The 26,577-nt window shown below is 44.3% G+C and overlaps 1 protein-coding gene across 1 annotated transcript in view; it reads right to left on the reverse strand.

Annotated features, from left to right (window-relative positions):
- Window positions 1-4,876: 4,876 nt before the first annotated feature.
- The window catches only part of IK (IK cytokine), a 74,324-nt gene continuing 52,623 nt past the window's right edge, over window positions 4,877-26,577 (reverse strand). The window contains exons 14-19 of the mRNA XM_082255004.1: window positions 24,614-24,692; window positions 24,102-24,159; window positions 22,131-22,219; window positions 20,128-20,236; window positions 18,431-18,465; window positions 4,877-4,983 (exon numbers count right to left, since the gene is read on the reverse strand). Coding sequence (XP_082111130.1) covers window positions 4,956-4,983; window positions 18,431-18,465; window positions 20,128-20,236; window positions 22,131-22,219; window positions 24,102-24,159; window positions 24,614-24,692 — 398 coding nt within the window. The 3' untranslated portion in view covers window positions 4,877-4,955. The remainder of the gene's footprint in view (window positions 4,984-18,430; window positions 18,466-20,127; window positions 20,237-22,130; window positions 22,220-24,101; window positions 24,160-24,613; window positions 24,693-26,577) is intronic.

The raw sequence follows: 26,577 nt of genomic DNA on the forward strand, positions 1-26,577 counted from the left end.
AATGGGGATGTGAAGATACGCATCCTTCAAATCGATGGAGGCCATGAATTCCCCCGAAACCAGGGCAGCCACCACCGACCGCAGGGATTCCATGCGGAACTTGCGAACCCGCACAGAGCGGTTCAGAGCCTTCAAGTCCAGAATTGGACGAACCTTGCCCTCCTTTCTGGGCACGGTGAACAGATTGGAATAAAACCCCCGAAATCTGTCCCGATGAGGCACCGGAACTACCACTCCCTGAGCCCTCAGGTCCCGCACCGCCAGGTGCAGGTCCCGTAAACGCTCTGGAGACAGTTGAAGATTTGAGGGAAAAAATCTGCTCTCCGGCCGAGAGAGAAACTCGATCTTGTAACCAGATCGAACGATCTCCTGAACCCATCTGTCCCGCACGCGGGTCAACCAGGGCTGAAGAAAACCGAGCAAGCGTCCCCCCACCCCAAAACTGGGTGAGGGCGCCCCTTCAGGCCGCACTGTTATGGGCTGCGGATCCGGATTGACCGGACTTGTGTTTTCCGGACCAGGGCTTCTTCTGAGAGCCTTGACCTTTGAACGGTTTGCCCTTGTAGTGCGACCGAAAGGCACGAAAGGACCCCTGAGGGGGCCGAAAATTAGCATGCTTCTTCCCAGAAGCCCCCTTAGCCTTGGGGAAATGGGGCAAGAGAGTGCTCTTACCTCCGGTGATCCCCTTAATCAACACATCCAAGGACTCCCCAAAAAGGCGAGACCCATCATAAGGCAGATTGGCTAAGGTCTTACGTGAAGACTGGTCCACCGACCAACATTTCAACCAAACTAGGCGGCGAGACAACACCGCCACGCTGTGCACACGTGCAGCCAACGGGACTAGGTCCAAGTCCGCATCACACAGATACATGACACCCTGGTGGATTTGATCCACCATATCCAGGGTCGCCGGCGAGGCCGAATCGGCCACTAGGACGCGCCTAAGCATCTGCGTCCAACTTGCGACCGCCTGGGCCGCCATGAGAGAGGCAAACAGAGCCTTAAGCATAGAACCCGTAACAGAATAAGTATGACGGGCAAGAGACTCCAATCTCCTATCCGTGGCATCACGGAACACAGGGGAATCCTCTGCAGGAATCGCAGTGGATTTGTTTAAAACCGCAATTGCGTGATCCACTGGGGGTGGCACACACCACCTTTCATCAGTGGAAGGCGAGAAAGGATAACGCAGCTTGAACCTACTTGGTACAGCAAAAGGTTTGCGTAGATTGCGCCATTGTTCCTTAACAGTGCGCTGAAAATCATCATTGCAGGGAAAAACCTGCGGCGTCCTGCGTTTTCTCTGCATCCCATAAGCCGCCAAGGCAGCGGGGGGACACACTTCATCCTGCAAACGCAGCGTTTGTTTTATGGAAGCAATCAATTCATCCATGATTGCAAGCTCTTCAGGCGAGCCAGGGGGAGAATTATCAACCCCTTCAACTTCAGCCTCCACCTCGGACCCCACTAGATCCAGGGAGGAGCGGGACCCCGATAAGGAGGCCCCCGCCATAACAACCCCATCACCTTCACCCTCAGAATCAGAGGAAAGAGCAACTCTGGGTCTTTTAGTAGATTGAGCAGCCACCAGCATCTGCACCTGAGCAGCAAGGCCAGCCACAATAGTGGCTAAATCCCCCCTGGGGGGGAAACAGCGGTCCCCTGGCTTTCCACCAAGGTGGTAGGAAATTTGCCCTCCTGAGAATCCATTGCCCCTATAACAAATGCCGGATAATAAAGGGTTAACTGCCCCTTTAACACGCGCGGCGAGCGCAGCCCACCGCACCACACACAAGCACAATGAGACCCCCACAGGGACAATAAAACTGACACAGGCAATGGATAGGAAGGATATAACCTGAGGAGACCCTCGCCGCTGCTGCTGCCTCGATCGGTGTTCCTGGAGAAGAGGAAGTGATGCTGCCAGGGCGCTCTATGAAAGCCTATGGGAGGCTACAAGAAAATGGCCGCCATGCATGTAGAACATGCGGCCGGAGCGAGTGTAGGCAAAATGGCGCCGTTTGGCGCCGAAACCGCCGCTCCACAGTACAGTAATGCACACATGTCTGTATATAAAAAAACATGTCAGATCGCCGCAGCGATCGCTGTATAATGCCCAAACATGCCACAAAACATGCCCCACAGCACACAGCTTCTCACACTGATAAGGCTGACACACACAGTGTCACACAGCTCCCCCCCCCCCCTTGCAGCCCACAGCATGCAGCCGAGAGATAGGGAGACAAACAGTGTGAATAGAGGCAGGTTACACAGTCCCAGACTGACACCCCCCCAGACAGACAGGTCCCCACATAAATACACTTACCTCACAGTGGCGTGGGGGACCCGCACAGGCGAACAAGCCGCTGCACATGAGGCAGGGAGAGTCGCATACAAGACGCACAGAATGGGGGTTAAGAAACCGCACAGCGTCCAGTGAGGTAGCCACCTCACCAATCATCCCTGCACCGAACAGGGATGGGTCGTTCACTGTGCCAGCAGCGTTACCTGGCTGAACGCTCGATGGCAGGCTGGGAAGCCACTAACCCACGACCTGCGACCAGGGGGATCAGCCCGAGACCCAGCCCGCATGATCCTCTTCATCCGAAGAACTAACTAATGCTGACAAAAAGAACAGCTAAGTAAAGGTAGAGAGAAAACTCAAACAAAAAATCAAAAAAGAAGAAAGAGTCTGGGGCACAAAGCCCCAGCACAGAGAGAGCCAGCCACTCCTGACAAGCTAGACATTAAAACTGAGATATGGTTGCAGGAAGTAGGAGGGTATTGACTGAGGGGACCACCCCTTGAGGGTGGGATATGTTAAAAGCTTTAATGTTAACATATTCTGTTGCCTAGCTACTCCTTCGGAGCAAAGTCTAATACCCCATATGTGACGAATATGAAGAGGCGGCGACTGTCGGAGGACGTAAGAGAAATGTCCTTTTTCTGTTTGTACGGTCATTATTTCAGAAGTTAAGTGTATTTCTTAAGTTCTTGATTCTACCAGAAAAAAGAGACAGCAATGTGTATTGCTATTGACTGCAGCTAAGGTATTTACAATGGGTGGGGTGATCTGACAGGATATCTGGTTGCTTCCTGATTGCTCAAGCTTGACTGTTTTATGAGGACACCTAGACTGAAATGTGGATTCAGGTAACCGGCGTAAGAGGGGTCTGCGTGTGTCCTCTCAAGGAACTGATAAGAATATTCTGGCATGCAGCCTAAAGTTTGTGGCGTGTATCAAATGCCTTCCTGGGAGGATGTACAGGGAATCACTTCTGTTATGTCTCCGTGTTGTTAGAAACTGTCATGGCTATTTAGGACCTCTGAACGACATAGTCGCCCGTTTGGGATGCTCAGTACATTTTACCACTACACACTCTACCTGTGGACTGTTATCAGTTAGCATTATTCCCTGCTATCGTCGGAACTACAAAACACCCCTCCCTGTTTTTCCATCACAGAGTCCACATTAAAATAGATGAACTTATGGTTAAGGAACTCGCTGTTTATTCCCCCCAACACCCACAATAAATTTCCCTGTGCATGAGTATCTCACCAAACCCTTCTAGATTGTAAGCTAACGAGCAGGGCCCTCTGATTTCTGCTGTATTGAATTGTACTGTAACTGTATTGTCTTCCCCCACATTGTAAAGTGCTGCGCAAACTGCTGGCACTATATAAATCCTGTATAATAATAATAATAATAATAAAAAACATGAGATTTGTGTTCCAGGGGATGGCAGAAATCTGACTTGTATCTTAGTGCAGACTTCTGGGAAAATTGGTGAGCCAATCACACAAGCAGGAAATTATGTTACTGGGGTGTGGTCAGTACACATTCTGTGTACAGAACAGCTCCAGGTAGCCATATTGCATTTCATTTTCAGAAAATTACAGTGCTGCAGATTGAAAAGGAAAGGTAATGTTTGATAACATTTATTTAGAGCATGACTTCGGTCCCAATTGTATACACTATAATATTTTTTCTTTACCCCCCCGCCCCCCCCCCCCCCACGAAAGTGGAGTTACCATTTAAATATTTCTAAAGGTAACATTATTGCAAAGATTTAAAAGAAAAACGACACAAGAGACAAACACTGTTGTTTAATATTTAATACAACAGAAAGTTGCTAATAATATAACACTTACAATCAATTTACAGCTCAGGGAATTTTTATGAGTATTTGTGATAATTCTGCAGGGTACGAGGCCACATATAGGATTTTTAGATAACATGTAGCAAGCAGACTTATGAAATCACCCATTAGACAAATATATACAAATTACTTGCTGAAGGTGGCCATTAGGTAGACATACATATATTAAACCAATTATTTTCTAGTCATTCACTAAAAGGTTGCGGTATACACACATGCGACCTTCTGGACCTGCCACCCCAGCTAATCAAAATGGCTAATTAGGCTGTGTATTAGATATTTTGGACTAAATTATTTAGAATTTATTTACATGGTGTTGGATGCAGAAGAGCATCCGAGTGCAGGGATTTTTATGGTCACCATTCTGTCTGCAGCTTTGGTCTGCTAGAAGAAGCTATAAGAACAAAAAAAAGATGTTGTGCTCCAAATGATGCAAACAGTGTTAAGCTTGCAACAACAACCCCATACTGTGATGTGTAAATCAAGTTATTCAGCTTAGTTTTTACTTTTAGGCTTGGAATTTGCAGAGCAGACACTTATCAAATGCCTGTAAACTCGCTTTGAACAAACCCTCATAGTACCTGAAGGGAAAAAACAACCCTGTAGGTTTTCTAAAACAACCATGACGAAGCATTCATTTTCTAAAGAGTTTGTAAAAAGAAAGGCAGAAGCCATCTATTTTGTTTCCTAAGATCAATCAGGTTCAGTTAATGTTTGTCAGCTGTGCACAATGGAGTAATACAAAATAAAGCAAAAACAAAATTATATAAAACAAATGGTACATGTATATTTTCAGTATTTAGGCCTCTTCACTTCAACCCTGTAAATAAAAAGAGAAAATTAGTAAAATTCAAGCAGGTGCATTACCATCTACTCTATATGTGCATGTGGGTGTCCTAAATGAAGGGTAGTGAAATGTAGCACACATATACACTTTGTCAATTTGTGTGTGCTGTGGTAAAAAGCCTGTTACAGCGGGTATAGAAAATAATTTCCCCCTTTAGAATAATCACATTTTGTTGCTTTTCAGCCTGAAATTAAGTTTTTGTTTTTAAAGATGTATTTACTTATCACATCCAAGTGAAAGATATAACCGCAACATGTCAGAAAACCAATTCAAAAACAGAATCACTGATTTTGAAAAAGGACCCGCCCCTCCTAAAAATGACTTGTAAACTCACTCAGGTGTAGCTAATCACCTTCTCAATGACACACAAAGCCATTTGACTTTCAACTGTGATCAGCTGTGGTTATTTTGATTAGCTCAACATGAAAAGAGCTTTCCTGGAGCACTTCATTTCCGGTAGTGCAACTGAAGTAAACAATCAACTATGGGTGGCAAGGCACTATCAAAAGATCTCCAGGATAAAGTTGGACAGGCACAAGTCAGGAAAGAAATCAATACAAAAAAAAAAATCAAAAGGCTTTATCAATGCCTAGAAGCACAGTGAAGTCTATTATTAAGAAGTGAAAGGTATTTGGTACAACACAACCCCTCCCTGGATCAGGACAGCGCTCCAAACTGAAAGAAAGAGCCAGGGGGAAACTGGTCAGAGAGGCTACCAAGAGGCCTACAGCAATTCAGAAGCAGTTGCAGGAATTTATGACAAAGAGTGGTCATTGTGTGCATATGACAGCAATATCACAAATTCTCCACAAATGTGGCTAGTATGGGAGGGCTGCAAGAAAAAAGCCACTCCTCAAGAAAAGTCCACATGCAGTCATGACTGAGCTTTGCCAATATGCTCCTTGAAGACTCTAAGGCCACATGGACAAAGGAGAAATCCAATACAGCTCACCATCCAAATCACACCATTCCTACAGTAAAGCATGGAGCTAGTAAAATCCTGTTATGGGGGTGTTTCTCTGCAGCAGGGACTAGAGCACTTGTCAGGATAGAAGGAAAATGGACATGGGCAAAATACCATCAAATTCTTGAGTAAAATCTTCTGCCCTCTAACCAGAAAGCTTTCAATGGGAAGAATGTTTATCTTCCAACATAACAATGACCCAAAGCGCACAGCAAAAATGACCACACAGTGGTTGAAGGAGAAAAAAGGTGAATGTCCTTGCATGGGCTAATCAGAGCCCAGACTTAAACCACATTGAAATTCTGTGGAACGACTTGAAGACACAAACGGTCACCATCAAATTTAACTGAACTTGAGCAGTTCTGCAAAATAAAGTGGGCAAATATTGCAAAGTCAAGATGTGCAAGGTTAGTAGAGACATATTCCAACAGACTAAAGGCTATAAATAAAGCAAAAGGTGGTTCAACAAAATACTGACACAAGGAGGTGATTCTTTTTTCAACTCAGTGATTCTGTTTTTGATTTCGTTTTTTTTCTGACATATTGGTGTTTCACTTGGAAGTTCTAAGTTGCACTTAGTAAATACATCTGGATAAAAAAAAATGTGTGTCTTTATTTCAGGCTGCTAAAGCAATACAATATGATTGATTCTTTTCTATACCCACTGTATCAAAGAAAAATTGTGAAGCCAGCCTAAATAATGGTTGTTTATGTCAATATTATTTTAGTTTTATAAAGTTGAGTTTTTAAATTACTGTGTAGTGCCTTTCTTCATATACACCCCAAGCTCTGTTAAATAAAACATACTACTTGGCAAGGGGGGTTATTTACTAAGGGCAAATCTACTGTGCACTACAAGTGCACTTTGAAGTGCAGTTGCTGTAGATCTGAGGGGGACATGCAAGGAAAATAAAACAGTTTTGCTTGCACATGATTGGATGATAGAAATCAGCAGAGCTTCCCCTCATTTCAGCTCTTCCACCTCAGATCTACAGCGACTGCACTTCCAAGTGCACCTACAGTGCAAAGTGGATTTGCCTTTAGTAAATCAACCCCAAAGGCTTCCCAAAACACATGCATTATTTAAAAAGATGATCTTATGATAACCGCATACTGAGCTGTCTCATAATGGATAAGTCACTGCTGTGATCACACAAAAAGGATTACATATTTATTAAAGGCATTCACTTTTTTTTAATAAATATTTTTAGATGCATGTTATAGTTATACTTACTTGCCCTGTGCAATAGTTTTGCACAGAGCAACCCCAATTCTCTTCTTCTGGGGTCCTCAGCCAGCGCTCCCCTCCCCTCCCCCCCCAGTAGCTGTCACAATTTGTGGTCAAGTTGGGTTCTGGCCGCGTCACTCATTTACAGTGTCCTGTGAAAAAAACAGCCTTTGCAGCTGTTGGCTTGTAGTTTTCAATAAACTACCACGGTGCTGTGGATTCTATCTTCCTGTCAGATTGTATCTGCTTTTCCATACGGGATGTATGGGCAAGCAGATACACTGATAGATCTGCTGGAGACCTGCATGGCAACATCGATCTACTGATCGCTGGTGCAATGCTTTACAGGTTTAAAAAATAAATAAATAAATCAATAAATGCACATTTTTTTTACCTGCAAAAAAATGTGCATTTATAATTTTTCTCTAAAAAGTTAGCTTATCCTTTAAGTTGGAGGAAGCACAGTTACAGTTTACGGACATAGTAGTAAATAAAATGAAGTTACCTTCACTCTAATCATTCAGCCAATCATATGCTATCCAAAAAAATATGATTGGGTAATTAAAATGAGCACAGTTTCACTTCATTGTACTGAACATTACCTTTGCAATGTGAACTACCTCTACCCCGCTATCAACCTTACTGAGTAAACAGCCTTCTTGGGTTAAATAACCATTGGGTTATACTGCTCCCTTACAGGAGTAGGACACTAGGCAGAAAAATAACTGGACTATGCCTACGGCCAGTCCCAGGATGTATAAACCCCTCTCTGCTATAGATACTCAGTTTTGTTACAAGCAGTGTCAGAAGTATTACAACTCCATAGAGGGGCGGGTGCTGTGTCCGTCAATGAACACAGAGAAATGGATTTTACGGTAAGTCAAAAATCCCATTTTTTTCTTTCAATCATTAACGGACACAGCTCCTTAAGATTATGGACCATTGGGACATCCCAAAGCAGTGTCAAACATAAGGGGTGGGAACAGCAAAAAATTCCCAAGGCTAAACCTTAGCCAACCATGTAACAGGAGCTCAACAAAAAAAACAACTGGAGCCCACCTGAACACTACTCCCCCAAGTAGGGAACCGACCCTCGCAACAGCAACCTGCAAAACCTTGCAGCCAAAGGAAGCACCCACAGATGTCATGACATTCACTTTACAGAATTTTGTGAAAGTGTGCACTGGCGACCAGGTGGCTATCTTGCAAACCTGCGTCACTGATGCCCGATGACGGAAGGCCCAAGAAGCACTAAGCGCCCGAGTAGAGTGCGCCTTTACAGGGAAAAGAGGAACCTGAACCCGAAACTAATAGGCCTAAGTCATCGTCTGTCTGATCCATCTTGAAATGGATCTCAGAAAAAGCGGACAGTCCTTTTCTTGGCCCATCCGGGAGCACAAATAGTGAATCTGACTTTCGAAAAGACTCCATAGCTGCCAGGTACACCCTAATCGCCGAGCCACATCCAGGGTATGCAATGCAATTTTCTTAGGATGTTTAGACCTAGGACACAGGGAAGGCAACACAATGTCTTAATTCAAATCAAAAACAGAGACTACTTTAGGAAGAAACGACAGACAGGCAAAGAACCACCTTATCTTAGTGGACAACCAAGTAAGGGGTGCGACAAGATAACGCCGCCAATTCTGACACTCTGCGAGCAGAGGTGATCGCCACCAAAAAGGCCACCTTCTGGGACAGTGTAAGCAGTGGAATCTCCCAAATATTTTCAAAGGGAGGCCTCTGGAGGACTGAAAGCACCAAGTTCAGATCCCAAGGCGGTAAAGGAGATTGCACCGGTGGAGTCAAATGTCCAACCCCCTGAAAAAAGGTACGCACCAGGAAGTGCGTGGCCAGGAGTTGTTGAAAGAAGACCGCCAAGGCTGACACCTGGCCCTCGATGGTACTCAAGGAATATTTCTGCTGAACCCCCCATTGAAGGAAAGTCAAGACCCGAGCCACCGAGAAAGAGCGAGGGTGACACCAAGCGACTCACACCACGAAACGTACAATTTCAACGTACGATTGTAGACTTCCTAGCTTTCAGCAGTGTTGGAATCACTGACAAAGGCAAACCTCTATCCTTCAGTACCTGGTTTTCAACAGCCAAGCTGTCAAAGCCAGCGACTGTAAAGCAGGATGGAAGATTGGCCCTTGGGACAACAGATCCTCCCTGAGAGGTAGTCTCCAAGGAACGTCGGCGACCAGCCGCTCCAGGTCAGCATACCAAGAACGGCGAGGCCAGTCAGGGGACACTAGAATGACCGGAGTCCCTTCTGCCTCGATCCTGCGCAAGAGCCTCAGCAGAAGCTTGAGAGGAGGGAAAGCGTAGATCAGACTATACTGGCCCCACGGGGCCACCAGCGCGTCAGCCAGAGGATCCCGTGGCTGTGCCACAAACCTCTGAACCTTTCTGTTGAGCCTGGACGTCAACAGATCCTCCTCAGAAGTGCCCCACCGAACAAAATTTAATGAAACACGTCCGGGTGAAGGACCACTCCTCTTGGTCCAACGTCTGGCTGAGATAATCCGCCTGCCAGTTTTCCACCCCTGGAATGTGTATGGCAGAGAGGGCCTGAAACAAATCGCTCTGCCCACCGCTTAATGCCGGCTACCTCCAGAGCTGCCAACGAGCTTCCGGTGCCCCACTGGTGATTGACTTAAGCCACAGCCGTGGCGTTGTCCAAATTAATCCACGCTGGAAACGCCAGGAACCACACTGGTTTGATTCTCTTTTATTGATTGTGTTTTACACATTTTAAACATTTGCCTTTCCAATAAAATATGTTCCATAGCGATGGGCTGTTTTTACAGTACTTTTATAATACCAACACCTGGATAGCGCTAACTCCTTTTCTTTTGGCAATGGTGAAGACCGGCCTAAGCGCCAAACCCGCAACAGTGAATATATTGCGGGACACAGCCTCTGCTTTTCTGTCAGCTGGATCCTTAAAGGCAGGCGATTCCTTAACCGGGATCATGGTCGCTTATTCAACCTGGAAACCAGGGGTCCACCACCGGGACTCTTCAAAGGGGTACCTCATCGCAAAGCGTTTAGGAACCACAAAGGGACATTTTGGAAGTTTATACTCTTTTGCGACAAATCTGTCAAAATAGGAGGGAAAAGGAAACACCTACATCGCTCTAGACGGCCTGTGTCAAAGGGGACCGGCGCCACTGCCGCAGCTTCATCCTCCATTTTTTAAAGTTTCACACAAAGACACAATCAGTGCATCCACCAGTGTGTCTTCGTGCACAGCTACAGGAGTGGAGGAATTATCCTCACTATCTGAAAAGTCAGGGCCGGTGGCCGAGAACCCGTAGGGTGGGCCAAGTCCACAATGACCGAATCAGATTCAGGATCGGAGGGGACAGATGAAGCAGGGGGCGCTTTTTGCTAGTCCACTGCCCAAAAGCCACCTTCACCCAGGACACAAAAGGACTCCAGGTCCGCCATCAGTGCATCAATGGATGGTTGGGACCCCGAGGGCCCCACAGCCTCTAAAGGGGATCAGGTGGGGAAACGTGCTCCAAAGACTCCATTAGTAAATAGGGAGCCCCCCACAAAAAGGGTCAAACACTGCTAAGGGACATCCCAACCGCGCTGGCAACACCACAAGTTTGCCCCACCATCCTGCAGCAGAGAGACAGAGGACCCCACCACACTCACCAAACCACCAGACAGGCACTGGCAGCACAAGGATAAACTTTGCTCCACGTGCGGTGTCCAGGGAAAGGAGAGACCCAGGAGTCCGCACCAGGCGACAAGGAGGGGCTCTCACAGCCGAAGTCGCCGTCCATACGCTCTTCTGCAATAGCCCTGGGTATTAGTATGCCTGACTAACCAAAAATGGCTGTCAGACTACACAAACATGGCCGTCTGCCATAGACGATACAAGCTACAACAAAATGGCCGCCTTGTGCGGGATCCCTGGGGCCCAAGAACAGCACCAGAGGGAAGGGAGGAACATAGGCATAGAGCCCCCACCAGATACAGTCCCCCCCCCTTAGCTGATAGTCTAGTCGCCGGTGGCGTACCCCCCTCCCCCCACCACCACCATTACAGCCTGAACCCATACTACCCCAGATTGGGGGGAATGGATGGGGGGGCTAGACGACCCACAGGGACCACCAGAATACAGGTGGGCATAACGGGAAGAAGGGAAACCCAGGGGTCCGCCTGTCCCAGGGAGGGGCCCGCGTCCACCCCAAAACCCTCCAGGGGAGAGGGGGGACAGCTACTCACCATACCGGGAACCAGGCGGGCACCGCTCCAGACAGAACCCCTCACAATCAAAATGGGGGGCTGTCAGCCAGGAGAAACGCTGCGATTCAGGCTGAGGCCTGGTCGTATGCGACCTCTTGAGGCGTTTAACTCGCAGGCCAGCCCCCGTCCAGTGGGGCTAAGTTGCGGTCGACCTAGTGCAGGGCTGTGGTCTGCATGCATGTGCTGGTCAGACTGGGGTGACCACTGGATCTAGATTATCCAGCCCGTTGCCTAGTCCGGCACTTGATTGCAGATTTTGCAGGAAAAAAACACATGGAGAAAGATATATAATAGATAGATACTCAGCAATATCCCTATATATATATAGTAGCGCAAACTTGTCAAGAAGCAAGTGCCAAAAAAATACTGTGCCCACTGCACAAAAGTCCGAAATGCAATAGATGTCACATAGGCAGCAGGAAAAAGTTCAGAAATGACTCAAACAGTCCATAATCCTTCACTCTATCCCCTGGGATGATAATGTACAAAGACGTGTTTCTCAAAAGGATCACCACCACCACCGTGCTCCAAGGGGGGAGGAGAATTGCCCACTCACCAGATGCTGTGGCCCAACCCACTTTCGTGTTTGAGCATTCAGGCTTATAATGATGGTCACTGGTCCAGAGTATCCACAACAGGAATCGCACCAGCGCAGTCAAAAAAAGCTCAGCAGCATATGGGGAGGAGAGAACATAATCCCAATAGCGTGATACCATTTGAAAGGGTTTTATTAAATAAAATAAAACATAAGGTAACACACTCACATGTCTTGTATGTCATCCAACGCAAAAAAACAGTCACGAATAGGGGAGGGATGCCCTTCGGGAGATGATGTCCAGGCTCCACGCCGTGGACGCCGCGCCTTCTGGGTAATCCGAACTCCTCTTACACAGCCTGGTTACATCGCCTGGTCACGCCCCGACGCGTTTCGTGATTTCCACTTCTTCCCCGGGAGCGTGACCACGGCGGCTTGGCGGTAACCTTAAATACCCATGCCCATCAACCCACAGGGCGGGGCCAGGGTTGACATCATCGGCCATTGGTGGTTGCTCAGGTGTGTCGACCAATCACAGACTAGATTTACAGGATCACTTCCTCTCAATTCACTAATCTCTATGGTACATTACCCTATAACCCGGAAGTAGGGTGGTGCCGAGGTTCACACCATCGGTTATTGGTGGATGCCTGTAGAATACTGGCCAATAGCAGGCTAAGACAGCACAGTAACCCTCCATCTCGCCACTATTCACTACAATGGGCCGTCCTACGACCCGGAAGTATAGCACACAGGAAGTTAATTGCACCCTTATGCTGAAAGCAAAAAGACACCAACCACTCAACCACCAATAGACCGATAGTATCCATACAAAATCGCTAGTGTATATACATACTTAAAACGCTGTAAATTACATCACTTTCCATTGGTAGCGACGATCGTGTTCTGACCAATCATAGTGATTCAGCTTTACGCCCAATCAGCTAAAACTTCCTCCTTAATTAACATATGACCCGGAACAATAATAGCACGGATTCCCGGCCGGATGTAAGGTCTCCATGACCCGGAAGAATAATAACATAGAGTCCCGGCCGGATGTATGGGCTCCACCCACCAGGAAGACCAAGAAGTTATTTATGTGTACTCAGTACACTATGCACAACAGCAGCTCCAGCATTCCAGGTGGCTCAGCAAGCAGAGTCATTGGCAAACACACTGGAGGTCACAGGTTCAAGTCTGGGTCCTGACATTGTGAAAATACACCTGTTAATTATATGCACATTTAAAGAGACTATGCACAACAGTGCCATCTACCAATGGAAGTGTAACAATGTAAGGAAAATTTGTATGGAAGTATAATCCATATACCAAAAATATCATAATAATAAACAAAAACATGTCACACCAGAAAAAAGAACACGAATCTATTGGAAACTAATAGGCAAAACTAAATATAAATAAGTAAAATCATTAAAATATTTAAAATAACCCTAAGCCCATAACCAACGCTAGACAGCATGAGTCACAAGCCTAGGGACATTTGTGTGTGCGGACACTTTGGGGGATCACGGTCCTCCCAACGCACATCATCCAAAGATGAAAGATCAAAAAACAAAAAAGATCAAGTATAAAATAATATAATATAGAGTTGGAAACTAAAATCAATGATCACTAATAAAACAATTTAAATCCAACTCTATATTTAATCCTACAGGGCTCAAAGATTGGGTCTGGAATATCCATTTTGTTTCGCACTTTGATAATTCCCTAACCCAATTGGCACCCCTCCACGGGGGTGTCACCCGCTCGACACCCCAGAATTGTAAACAACTGGGGTCCCGTTGGTGATGTGAACGGAAATGGGCTGGGACACTGTGCTCTGTTTTGCCCTTAATAATATTGCTGATGTGCTCCCCAACTCTAATTGTCAAAGTGCGTTTAGTTCGTCCTATATAAATGATTTTGCAGGGACACATTAAAGCATACACCACATGCGTGGTATCACATGTGATGAAATGCCTAATGTCGAAACTCTTGTCAATTGCTGCAACATAAAAGGACTCACGTCTCCTCTGATTTTGGGGGGTATACGAACATGACTTACATCTCCCACATTTGTGAAACCCTCGTCTACCCGGAAAGAAGGAAGTATCCGGGGGATTAAGGATCTTCTTCACCACCCTGTCCCCAAAGCTCGGGGCCCTACGGTAAATGAAGGATGGAACATCGGGCAACACAGGTCCCAATACTGCATCCATCTGCAAGATGTTCCAATGGGTTTTGAAGATGGCTTCTACTTTTTTGTGGTCCTCACAGTAATCAGACAAAAAACTCCATTGTTTATCGTCAGATCCATTTGTGGGTCTCGTCACGTTCTGCAAGCATGCAGCTCGAGGGATATCCAGAATATTTTCAATCTCTTTCTCAAGACATTGTTCGTCATATCCCTTTTGGATAAACCTCTCCTTAAGAACATTGGTTTGGGCGATATAGTCTTCTTCAAATGTACAGTTCCGTCGTACTCGCATGAACTGGCCACGCGGTATATTACGCAGCCAGTTCGGGTGATGTCCACTTTGAATAGACAGGTAACTGTTTCTATCTGTAGACTTGAAGAAGACAGACGTAGTTAGTCTGCCCGAACCCTTCTTTATATTTACGTCCAAGAAGTGGATATCCGTTAAACTCCAATTGAACTCGAGTTTGATGTTATTTGTATTAGTATTCAAATAACTCATGAAGTTCAATAATGAGGACTCTGTGTCGTTCCATACAAAAATAATATCGTCTATGAATCGACGATAGAAAAGGAGTTCTGGTCTCTCCCTACAAAATACATGTTTGTCCTCCCACTCTGCCATAAAAAGGTTGGCGAGACTGGGAGCGAATTTCGCTCCCATTGCCACACCTTTCTTCTGGCTGTAGAAGGACTGATTATACCAGAAATAGTTATGCCCTAGACAAAAGTCCAGGGCATTCCGGATAAACAACTTCTGGTTATGTGGTAAATCATCCCTCTTACTCAGGGCCCAATTAAGGGCCAATAGAGCATCATCATGTTGGATGATGGTGTAGAGGGATGACACGTCCGCCGTCACTAAGAAAGCGGACGAGTCATCCCCCAAGACCACATCATCCAACGATATAAGCAGGTCCTTAGTGTCTTTAAGGTAAGCCCTTGTAGTTACGACACTGGGTTGGAGGAAGGTGTCCAAATATTGGCCCAACCTAGCACACACCGACCCTATCCCGTTAACTATCGGGCGGGGCGGTGGGCAGTTCGGATCCTTGTGGACCTTAGGTAGCGTGTACACTATCGGTATTCTGCACGCACTCGGGACCAGGTATTGTTTCTCTTTTTTTGTTAGCACATGGTTTTTGTACCCCTGGTCTACCAAAACTCTGAGGTCACTTTCAAAATCACTAGTTGGATCCTTTGACAACAGTACATACGTGGTTTCATCTGCCAACATACCCTGTATTTGTTGGTGATAAAACTCTGGATCCATTATCACCACTCCCCCACCCTTGTCGGCGGGTCGGATGATAATGTCTATCCTTTGTTCAAGGGATTCCAGCCCCTCCTGTATGTGTCTACTTTTGTTCTTAACAGAATGATCAATCGGTAGGTGCTGGAGGTCTTTCAAAACTAAACTTTTGAATATTTCAACTGCCTGGTTGTTTCTAACCGGGGGATTCCATATGGACTTGTTTCTCAAACCACTATTCACCGCCATACCAGAATAAGTATTACTCACGGAATTAATGGGGTTACTAATAAGGTATTTCTTGATGTTAAGTTTGCGTATGTACTTATGTGTGTCAATATAAGTACTAAATTTGTTAAGGGTCCGTTTAGGGGCACACTTCAGGCCCTGGTCCAGTATATGGAGTTCTTTGTCTGTTAGAGTGACAGAGCTAATATTATAAATACCCTGTCCTCTCATTCCCTCCTTCTTTTTCTGGCGTTGTATTCGCCGTCCCGCTCTGACTCCTCGTTGTTGCTTGGATACTGATTTGGGTTGGGGTTTGGGTTTCCCCAATGTTCCCCTTGACGTCCCTGGGGTTGGGGTCGACTCTTCCCCCTCCCCCTGCCCCTGCCTCTCCCTAAAAAAGGTTGTCGGCGTGGGGTCCCATCTCCGGTTGCATCCTGTCCCACTAATGGTTGATAGTAATTGTGTGTATTCACATAATTAGGCTGGGGATAGCCTCTAGTGCCTCCCCTTTGGTTTCCACGGGACCTACCACGTTGTTTATGGTGTCCCTTCCTTGGGGGTCCCGTCCACTGGGGTATTTCAAACGGGGTTTGGGGTCTAGTTGGAAACCTATTCACCACATTCGGTGTCCTGGGTTCATCTCCCTGTTCCATTGTTCCCGATGGAGCTCCGGATGCTCCCACTTCGGGGACTACGGGAACTGGCGGAACTGTTCCATATAAAGAGGGTTCAGCCTGCCAACAATAAACCTGATTTGTTTTGAAATCTTTAAGATCCCTGTTGAATTTTTTAACTTTCTTTAATTGTGTCTCCTTATCAATCTTGTCCAGTTTCGCTTTAGTTTTCTCATTAAAATCCTTAATTGCCGTAGTTTCCTGAATATTTTCTATCTTTTTCTGTAGTTCCTTAATCTTGTCATTAATTAATTCCATCTTGCGTTTTTTTCTTTTGAGTATAAGAGACTGTAATTCTATGCCTGCTCTATGGAAGAATGAATACCACTCATTCGTGGATTCATCATCTGTCAGGCCATCCTGGGGTGCCATATCCCATCTGAGACCCCTACTGATAAGTCCTTCAGATAGGTAGATCTCAATGGTATTGATATCCCACCAGGCTCTCACTTGCTTTTCTAAGGTGAAGGCCAAAATCTTTAAAGTGGCGGTGATATCCTCATCAGGTGTAATAACCTGATTGGAGCTAAAAATATTCTTGAGATCAACCTGTCTCGATCCCAAAAATTTGATAGCATCCATAGCAGCTCGGTAATGTAGAGAAGTATATAATATGACAGCTTAAATGCCCAACGAAAACCAAATAAAGGTATAAGCTATCCCAAGCGCTTCAAATGAGGACCACTCACCAATAAATAAATTGGCTATGCAGCTACTTAACTAAAACATATGGAGAAAGATATATAATAGATAGATACTCAGCAATATCCCTATATATATATAGTAGCGCAAACTTGTCAAGAAGCAAGTGCCAAAAAAATATACTGTGCCCACTGCACAAAAGTCCGAAATGCAATAGATGTCACATAGGCAGCAGGAAAAAGTTCAGAAATGACTCAAACAGTCCATAATCCTTCACTCTATCTCCTGGGATGATAATGTACAAAGACGTGTTTCTCAAAAGGATCACCACCACCACCGTGCTCCAAGGGGGGAGGAGAATTGCCCACTCACCAGATGCTGTGGCCCAACCCACTTTCGTGTTTGAGCATTCAGGCTTATAATGATGGTCACTGGTCCAGAGTATCCACAACAGGAATCGCACCAGCGCAGTCAAAAAAAGCTCAGCAGCATATGGGGAGGAGAGAACATAATCCCAATAGCGTGATACCATTTGAAAGGGTTTTATTAAATAAAATAAAACATAAGGTAACACACTCACATGGGGGGAATGGATGGGGGGGCTAGACGACCCACAGGGACCACCAGAATACAGGTGGGCATAACGGGAAGAAGGGAAACCCAGGGGTCCGCCTGTCCCAGGGAGGGGCCCGCGTCCACCCCAAAACCCTCCAGGGGAGAGGGGGGACAGCTACTCACCATACCGGGAACCAGGCGGGCACCGCTCCAGACAGAACCCCTCACAATCAAAATGGGGGGCTGTCAGCCAGGAGAAACGCTGCGATTCAGGCTGAGGCCTGGTCGTATGCGACCTCTTGAGGCGTTTAACTCGCAGGCCAGCCCCCGTCCAGTGGGGCTAAGTTGCGGTCGACCTAGTGCAGGGCTGTGGTCTGCATGCATGTGCTGGTCAGACTGGGGTGACCACTGGATCTAGATTATCCAGCCCGTTGCCCAGTCCGGCACTTGATTGCAGATTTTGCAGGAAAAAAACACAGTAGAAAAAAGCCATTTAAAAATAAAAAATTGCCAGGACCAGCGATCGCAGCAAGGAACTAAGTCCCTACTCCTGATTAGGTGGAAAAAAAAAACTGAGTACCTGTAGCAGAGAGGGAGAGTATACCTCCTGGGACTGCCCATAGGCATAGTTAAGTTATTTTTCTGCCTAATGTTCTACTCCTGTAGGGAGCAGTATAACCCAATGGTCAAGAATCCTAAAGGAGCTGTGTCCATCAATGAACGAAAGAGAAATATTATTTTAGCTCTGACTATAATAAAATAAATAAATCACCAACTGTTTTTAGTTAAGTTTTCTAGAAAAATTTGGAAAGAAAGGCTTAATTACATAAAGCAGAGGAAAGCCTGTAATATATATTTTGTATACTGGATTAACTTACCCATCAGCCTCCAGCTTCTTCCGTTTTTCAATGATCTAAAGAACATAAAAATGTAAAAAGTGTGTAAATGTTTAAGAATACAGTTAAGTGAAACTCTTAGGCTGGATTCACATTTGTACTTGCAAATAAACACTCATAGCCTGTGTCTTCAGGACTGTGTTCCACTGGTCCCTAATGTCCCCCTCATCATTAGTAAAAGCTGATCAAGGACAGAGAGCCCCAATCTGCTTGTACACCAGGCATCAGAGCTGGAAGTTTAACAGCTTTGAGCCCAGAAGTGCTGAAAGCTCAGCACTTCTGGGTTAATTCCCAGCAGGAATGGACATTTCTGATCTGCTCCCCTTTGGCCATAGTGGATGGTTCCACAGCTGCCCCAAGTTTATTAAGGAACAAGGTGAACCCAAGGACAAGGAAGCCCACACAGCTGCCCTGCCATGATCACTTCTACGTACAGCCACGGCCAAAAGTTTTAAGAATCACACAAATATTAGTTTTCACAAAGTCTTCTGCCTCCGTTTTTATGATGGCAGTTTGCATATACCCCGGAATGTTATGAAAAGTAATCAGATGAATTGCAATTAATCACAAAGTCTCTCTTTGCCATGGAAATGAACCTTATCTCATAAAAAAAAAACATTTCCACTGCATTTGTGAATAAGGCTTCAGGGGGCCCAAGAAAGTCCAGCAAGCGCCAGGACAGTCTCCTATAGTTAATTCAGCTGTGGGATCAGGGTACCACCAGTGCAGAGCTTACTCAAGAATGGCAGCATGCAGGTGTTAGGGATCGACCTATTATCGGGAGGGCCGATATGTACTTTTCTCGACATATCGGAATCGGCCCCAGAGGTTACCGATATTTCGGAAAGTGCTTGTACCGGAGTGATGCCTGCAGCTAGAGGCATCACCCCGGTACCGGCACTCATAGCCGACGGTCGGCTGTCTTGTAATGACAACAGATGCAGCTGAGAAGCCGCTCGGCTGTCATTACAAGGAGCGGGAGGGAACCTTCCCCCCACCCCGCCTCCAACGGCCTTCCGCCGCTCACCCGGGTCTCCCGTCCCGACTCTGGTCAGGTCTCCATGCAAAAGTCCGGAAGTGATGTCATGAGTGACATCACGTCCGGGTACTGTCTGGCGCCAGATTAAAAAAGACAGCATTCAAAACAGCCAAACTTGGCGTTTTGAATGCTTTTAAGTGCAGAGAAGGGGTTTGGGGTTTTTTTTAGACCCCCAGATCCCTCCACAAAAGTACCTGTCAAAAAATAAAATAAAATAAATAAATAAAATTTTTCTATAAAAATAAAATGTCGGCCAATACCGATAAGAATTGGCCAAAATATCGGTACTGGCAACGGTACCGATATTGGTCGCTCACTAGCAGGTGTGAGTGCATCTGCACACACAGTGAGAAGACTTTTGGAGGATAGCCTGGTGTCAAGAAGGGCAGCAAAGAAGCCACTTCTCTCCAGGAAAATCATTAGGAACAGACTGATGCTTTTGATAATTATACAATTCTAATTATACTTCAGCATACCATAGGAACATCTGACAAAGATCTGAAAAAAACAGAAGCAGCAGACTTTGTGAAACTTATTATTTGTGTAATTCTCAAAACTTTTAGCCACGGCTGTAGTATGTCTGTGCTTTTACTGACAAATATTTGCAAGTATTCAGAATAGGAATAAGCATTATTCTTACCGCACTGATCTTTTTCCACTGTCTGTCAAGCTCTGCTTTCTCATTAGTCTCCTTGAATCGTCGTGTTTTACGCCCCTCTGACATTTTAATACCGTACTGAAATGCAGCTCTGTGTAAAACAAGGTGCAAAATGTAAAATCTTTGATAGTAGCAAACTTTAGTACCAAATCCCTCTGCAAATATTCAGTGGTACTCCTCTTCAAGACCATATATTTGAACAGTTGGCTGAATATGCTTTTAAGGGGACAGAAGCTCTAAATTATGAGTTGCCCGCTGTATACATGCTCCAGGTCAAAGATTCAGAAAGTAATAAAGCCAGAGACAGCCAGGCAACCAGCATATTCTAGCAATGCTGCAAACAGGCCAAGCTCTGGCTTTCCTTACCATTCCAATGTTACCTGCTTAGTATACAGTATTTTCCTATTAAGAGTCCACTAGATAGACCAGGGCATTGACCTCTATAGTGCAGGCATGTCAAATGCCTTTTCAGCATTCCGCCTTTAACCACTTAAGGACCAAGCCTTTTTCTGACACATGTTGTTTACAAGTTAAAATCAGTATTTTTTGCTAGAATATTACTTAAAACCCCCAAACATTATATATATATATTTTTTTAGCAAAGACTCTGGAGAAACAAATGGCAGTCGCTTCAATATTTTTTGTCACGTAGTATTTGCGCAGTGGTCTTTCAAACGTAATTTATTTGGAAAAAAATACATTTTACTGCATTTTAAAAAAACTAAACAGTAAAGTTAGCCCAATTTTTTTGTATATTGTGTAAGATGATGTCACGACAAGTAAATACATACCTAACATGTTACGGTTTAAAATTGCGCACACTCGTGGAATGGCGACAAACGCTACTTAAAAATCTCCATAGGCGACGCCAACATTTTTTTTTTTTTTACGGTTACCGGTTTTGAGTTAGAGGACGTATTTTTCTAGAATTATTGCTCTGGCGATCGCTGCAATACCTCACATGTGTGGTTGAAACACCGTTTTCATTTGCAGGCGCGACTTATGTATGCGTTTTCTTTCCTGCGCGAGCTCACGGCAACGGGGGCGCTCTAAAATGTTTTTTTTCCTATTTTTATTTAATTTTTTATTTTTAGCACTCTTTTTTAAAAAAATAAAGATAAATAAAATCTGATCACTTTTATTGCTGTCACAAGGAATGTAAACATCCCTTGTGACAGTAATAGGCAATGACAGATACTCTTTATGGAGGGATCAGGGGTCTAGACCCCAGACCCCTCCACTGCACTTCAAAGTATTCAAAATGCTGAAATCAGCATTTTTGAATACTGAGAGTTTTTAAAATGGGCGCCGCTAGCAGCCAAGTAAACTGGAAGGGACGTTGTGACGTTGCTTCCGGGTTACTACATTGGAGACCCGATCAAAGCCGAAAACGGCTTGTTTGGGACTCCAACCAGCCAGCGGATGTGCCGGCAGGTTGCTCGGGTCTCGGTGGGACGGGAAACCCGGGCAGAGCCGCAGGGGGGGGGGGTCGCTGGGATAATGGCTCAGCGGCTGCTGAGCTGCATTGACGGTTATCTCCTGAAAACTGACCGTTGAATAAAGCCAATTTTTAGGTAGCCATCAAATGATGTACATTTTTGGGTGTAGTGGGTGACGGTTGGAGTTTTGCCAAGAAGATCCTCCACTCCATCTTTCACAGCTCCTACTTCAATATTCTGCTTTACTTCGCTATGAACTAAGAGAATTATACTTTCCTAAAAGAGAATCTACTAAGCATACATAATGAATCTGACTGGGACAGAGCACTGAATGCAATAGCATAACTCTAAGTCACCCCTATATTTTGTTATACTAAATTTCAACAATTTCTGAATGCGATTTTTTATGAAAGATGTTAAAAGCTACACCATTTTGAAATGCATCTTTCATCAGATTCAGCCACACAACTTGTCTACAAAATTGTAGAAAAAAACCTTGAGTGCAGCTATTCAACACATTTACAGTTTTATGACTTCTATACTTACTTGGGAAGAGCTTCTTTGTTGTTCATGTATTCGCTGTATTCTTCTTGTGTATCAAAGTCCCACCGTCCCAAAGGACCCTTCTTATTACCCTGCACAAAGGATATAATGAGAGTTTGAGTACAGTGTCATACCATATGCACCACTGTATCCAACACAATATTAAACAACTGAACAGATGATATACTGTCCAAAAGGTTTAGATATAGTTAACATTCGCTGATCTTTTATATCCTCTGGTTATCAAAACACACAATGACAATTGCATTTATCCATTTCAGAAAATCACTTAGAACCCTCAAACACATTATAATATATATATATATATATATATATATATATATATATATATATATATATATATATATATATATATATATATATAGAGAGAGAGAGAGAGAGAGAGAGAGAGAGAGATAGATATATAGAGAGAGAGAGATTTTAGCAGAGAACTCAGAGACTAGAACAGAGATCTTTGCAATTTTTTGTCACTGTATTTGCGCAGCAGTTTTTCAGACGCAATTGTTTTGGAAAAAATACACTTTAATGAATTTCAAAGCAAAAAAAAAAAAAGGACCAAACACAATACATAACCTAATTTTTTTTGAAAATGTAAAAGCTGAAATGGATACCCAACATGACACGCTTTAAAATTGTGCACGCTCGTGGAATGGCTACAAACTGCAAAACTTAAAAATCTCCATAGGCGAAACTCTCAAATTTTTTACAGGTTACAGGTTTAGAGTTAGAGGAATTTAGCGCTAGAATTATTGCTCTCACTCTAACGTTTGCAGCGATACCACACGTGTGTGATGCGAACACCGTTTATATATGGGTGTGCAACTTATGTATGTGAGCATGGAGGGATAGGGCGCTTACATTTTTTTTTACTTATTTTATTTTTTAATTTTTACACTGTCCCTTTAATTTTTTTTTTCTTTATCGTTCACTTTTATTTCCTATTACAAGGAATGTTTACATTCATTGTAATAGAGATAAGGGATGACAGGTCCTCTTTATGGAGAGATCTGGGGTCTATAAGATCTCGACCCTTCCCTTTGCTTGTACGTGTGATCCAACAGCTGATCAGCCACTAGGATCACTTTTATGAGAAACAGAATCGCGGGTTGAAAATAAATAAAATACTGGGGTTAGGGCTGACAGCTACAGCCATAACCCTGGTAAACCACTTGAAAGCCGCAATGTATATATACGTATTGCGGTCAGCAAGTGGTTAATGGAAGTCCGGACATAATAGCACTCACTGGCTGCTTACTTAATTCCAGGACTCCAGCAACTGGGGTGCATTTGGTAAACTATCATGCTGGTAGCCATCTTCCCCTTTTCCTATGGACAGTCCACTAGCCAGCAAGTGACAGAACATTTCTATTTACTGTGCCTGTTAGTGGTGACACATACACAATCCACTCCTTTGAAAACAAAATTTAGACGGATTGAAAGCTGACTGGTTCAGCAGGAACTGGCAGAATTTGTCCATCTATGGGGAGGCTGGTTGTACTGAAGTTGATCTTTCGATTAACTCTATTACAACAAGCCTGTCTTTTTTTTTTTTTCCGAACACTGCTGGTGGCTATAGCCACCACCAGTGATCATTGCATTCTGATGGCTGGGAAACCTCCCCCTGTCAGAATACAATAGCGCAGCAGGAGGGATTCCTTCATCAACACTGACAATGTTGATGGGGTAATCTAGCAATTTTCTTTCCTTCAACCTGTGGTTGAAGGAAAGAAAACTGCATAATGTATGACCTCCCCTACCCTTTGATTTGATTACAGAATAGGCATAACATAATAAAGTTTATCAATTATACTCTGCAAATCACTCATTTTTAGAACTTTAGTGAAAAATCTTCTGCTCTTACTCTCTAGATTTGTCATTCAGCATACTATCATCATAACATGAAACAATATGTGGCAAATATGCCTAATGTTACACAAAACAGTTAAAGCACACCTGGTCCATTTTACTGTAATCCACTTCTTCATCACTGTCAACTGCCATATCATCCATGCTAAGGAGATACAAAATTAAAGCATGTTGTTAACCATTTTATTTAAAAGAACACAAAACACAGGTGCAAATTACCTTCAGAAGCTTAGCATGCAACAGGTTATTGGGGAAAGAAACATATTGCTGTAGTCTAGGAGAAGACTTCCAATGTAATTCCTAAGCCTAATATTTCCGTTTATTCAGCAGCTTTTATTTTATAGAAAACAATCCCTTGTATTTATGCAGTGTCAGGAACAAAAGATGATGTGGATACAATTGGGATGTGATTCCAACAAGAAAAGATCTCCGTTCTTGGTGAGAGAACATCCCATGTCAGCAGTCCAAATATCTACAGACCTTGTAATCACTAACAAACATTGTATGTGTTGTCTGAGCAGCATTAAAAAAGGCTGTGATGAATTACAGTAACAATGACCAAATCACCAGGATCCTATGATGAAATAAGCAGTACTTACGTTGCAGGATAGCACTCTGCATAGCTGTTCCACATGCCGAAGAAATCTCCAACCTGCTTCTTATCTTCAGGTTTCTTTACTGTTTTCAGCCGTTAAAGTAATTTTTGTAAAATAATCTCTCACTTTCCCCATAGGAAAAACCTTACTGCATCACATAACATCTAATAGCAACTGGCGACTTCTTAAAAAAAATTACAACTATTCAAAAACCTTATGTACTTATCAAGTCAGGCAATAAAAGCATTTTAAATTCAGCTTGTAAATAAAAAGTGCCTAATTATACCTTTGGATTTGTTTTCTGTAATCCCTTGCACACCAGGACTCAGACAGAGAAAATGGAGCAGCACAGGGTGCCAAGCTGTGAGTTTGTTCCAACCGAAAAGCTTGGGACAGGAGGAGCTCCCTCTCATTAACATAAAAAGAAGGAAAGCTTATTTTGCCCTTTGTTAGGACAGACCTGTAAATCTAGTTCACAACTAGAAAACAGATCTGCCAGCACAGCACAGACAGACAGACTCATTAAAATGGTCAAAACCCTAAAAAAGGAGAGATCCTGTTCCTTTCTAGCAGATTAAACGGCACAGTATTTGTGCTGTCTAATCTGCCCCTTTCTAAACTGTAAAAAACCTGGCTGATCCAGCCTTTTCCTGTTTCTCCCTCTGTGTGCTGACCATGGTAATCGTGGCTGCTGATCCCCGATTACCGTGGTCAGGTTACGTGCCTCCGTCATCCCACTGCTCTCCTCTCTCCCTGCCTGTCAGCTCCTGTGTGCATCTCCCCCCCCCCCCCCTCTCCTGACGCTATTAGTAGCTGGCAGCAAAAGTAAAGAACAATTACAGCCAGCTCCTTTCCTACATTGTGTAAATGTTCTTGTAAAACAAATACTGCAAATACCTTATCTTTGATCTCTTCTGGCCGGTCATGTGACCTCCCAGGCTGATGTCAGAGGGGGAACTCGCCCCTCCCTCTGTAGCCCATAGATCAGAGGAATACAGCAGCCGAAGGTCACATGAACGGCCATAAAAGTTCAAAGACAAGGTTTTTACAGGCATTGTTTTAAAAAATAATTACACAGTGTAGGAGAGATTAATAGAACAGAGGAGCTAGCTGTAATTGTTCTTTACCTCATCAATAAAGAGAACTAAACAAGATTTCAGTGCTAGAATTAAAAAAAAAAAAAAAAATATCTTTGCAAGTTGCAATTTTTAAATATTTCAAGTTGTGCTATGTGAATGGGAATACATACCCAAATATAAAAGTAAGATTAATCCCAATTTGGCTGTAAAAGTGGAAAAATACTTTAAAGCAGAATACTTTAAAGCAGGCTGAGTGAAAAAAAAAAAAAACTGGAGCAGCTTGCTGTACTAACTATGCAATGTTAGTACAGCGGTCTACCCACTGAGCTATTATGTCCTAACAGGTGGACTGCCACCCCGCCAGGACACACCAGTCAGCCATTGGCTGCCAGCGCTAATCGGATGCTGGTTTTGCAGCATGCCTGTTTGGAAGCTGGACGTAAGGGTGACTCCCGTCGGACAGGCTGCTGTACACACTGGCGGAATATGGTTTCTGCTGAGCCAGCCAAGAATGGCGAATGTGCCAGCCTTAATATGCAACATGTTGATCATCCCCTCCTCCCCTTCTTCCCAGTGACAGTGGGTGGGGATTCTTCTCCCCACAACCAGCTATCACATTTTAAAATCGGCATGGCTGTGCGGGGCTTGGTTTGCACAGCCGCGTCATTTATGAATAAATTACCTACAAGTCCCTTCTGTCACCACTTGTAGTCCATTTACACTTCCTTCAACTTGTTAACAAAAATGCAATATACAGTATGTCCTTTTACAGGTTTATTTCCTCCTTTATTTTCGCCTGATGAATAACATACTTCCAGCACTATCAGAACAGGACAACTGGAAACTCCCTCTGTCCTCTTGACCATAACATAGATGGGTGGGACCCTG

This window comes from Pelophylax lessonae (assembly GCF_965119305.1).
Source record: "Pelophylax lessonae genome assembly, chromosome: 4".
NCBI classification, from domain to species: domain Eukaryota; kingdom Metazoa; phylum Chordata; class Amphibia; order Anura; family Ranidae; genus Pelophylax; species Pelophylax lessonae.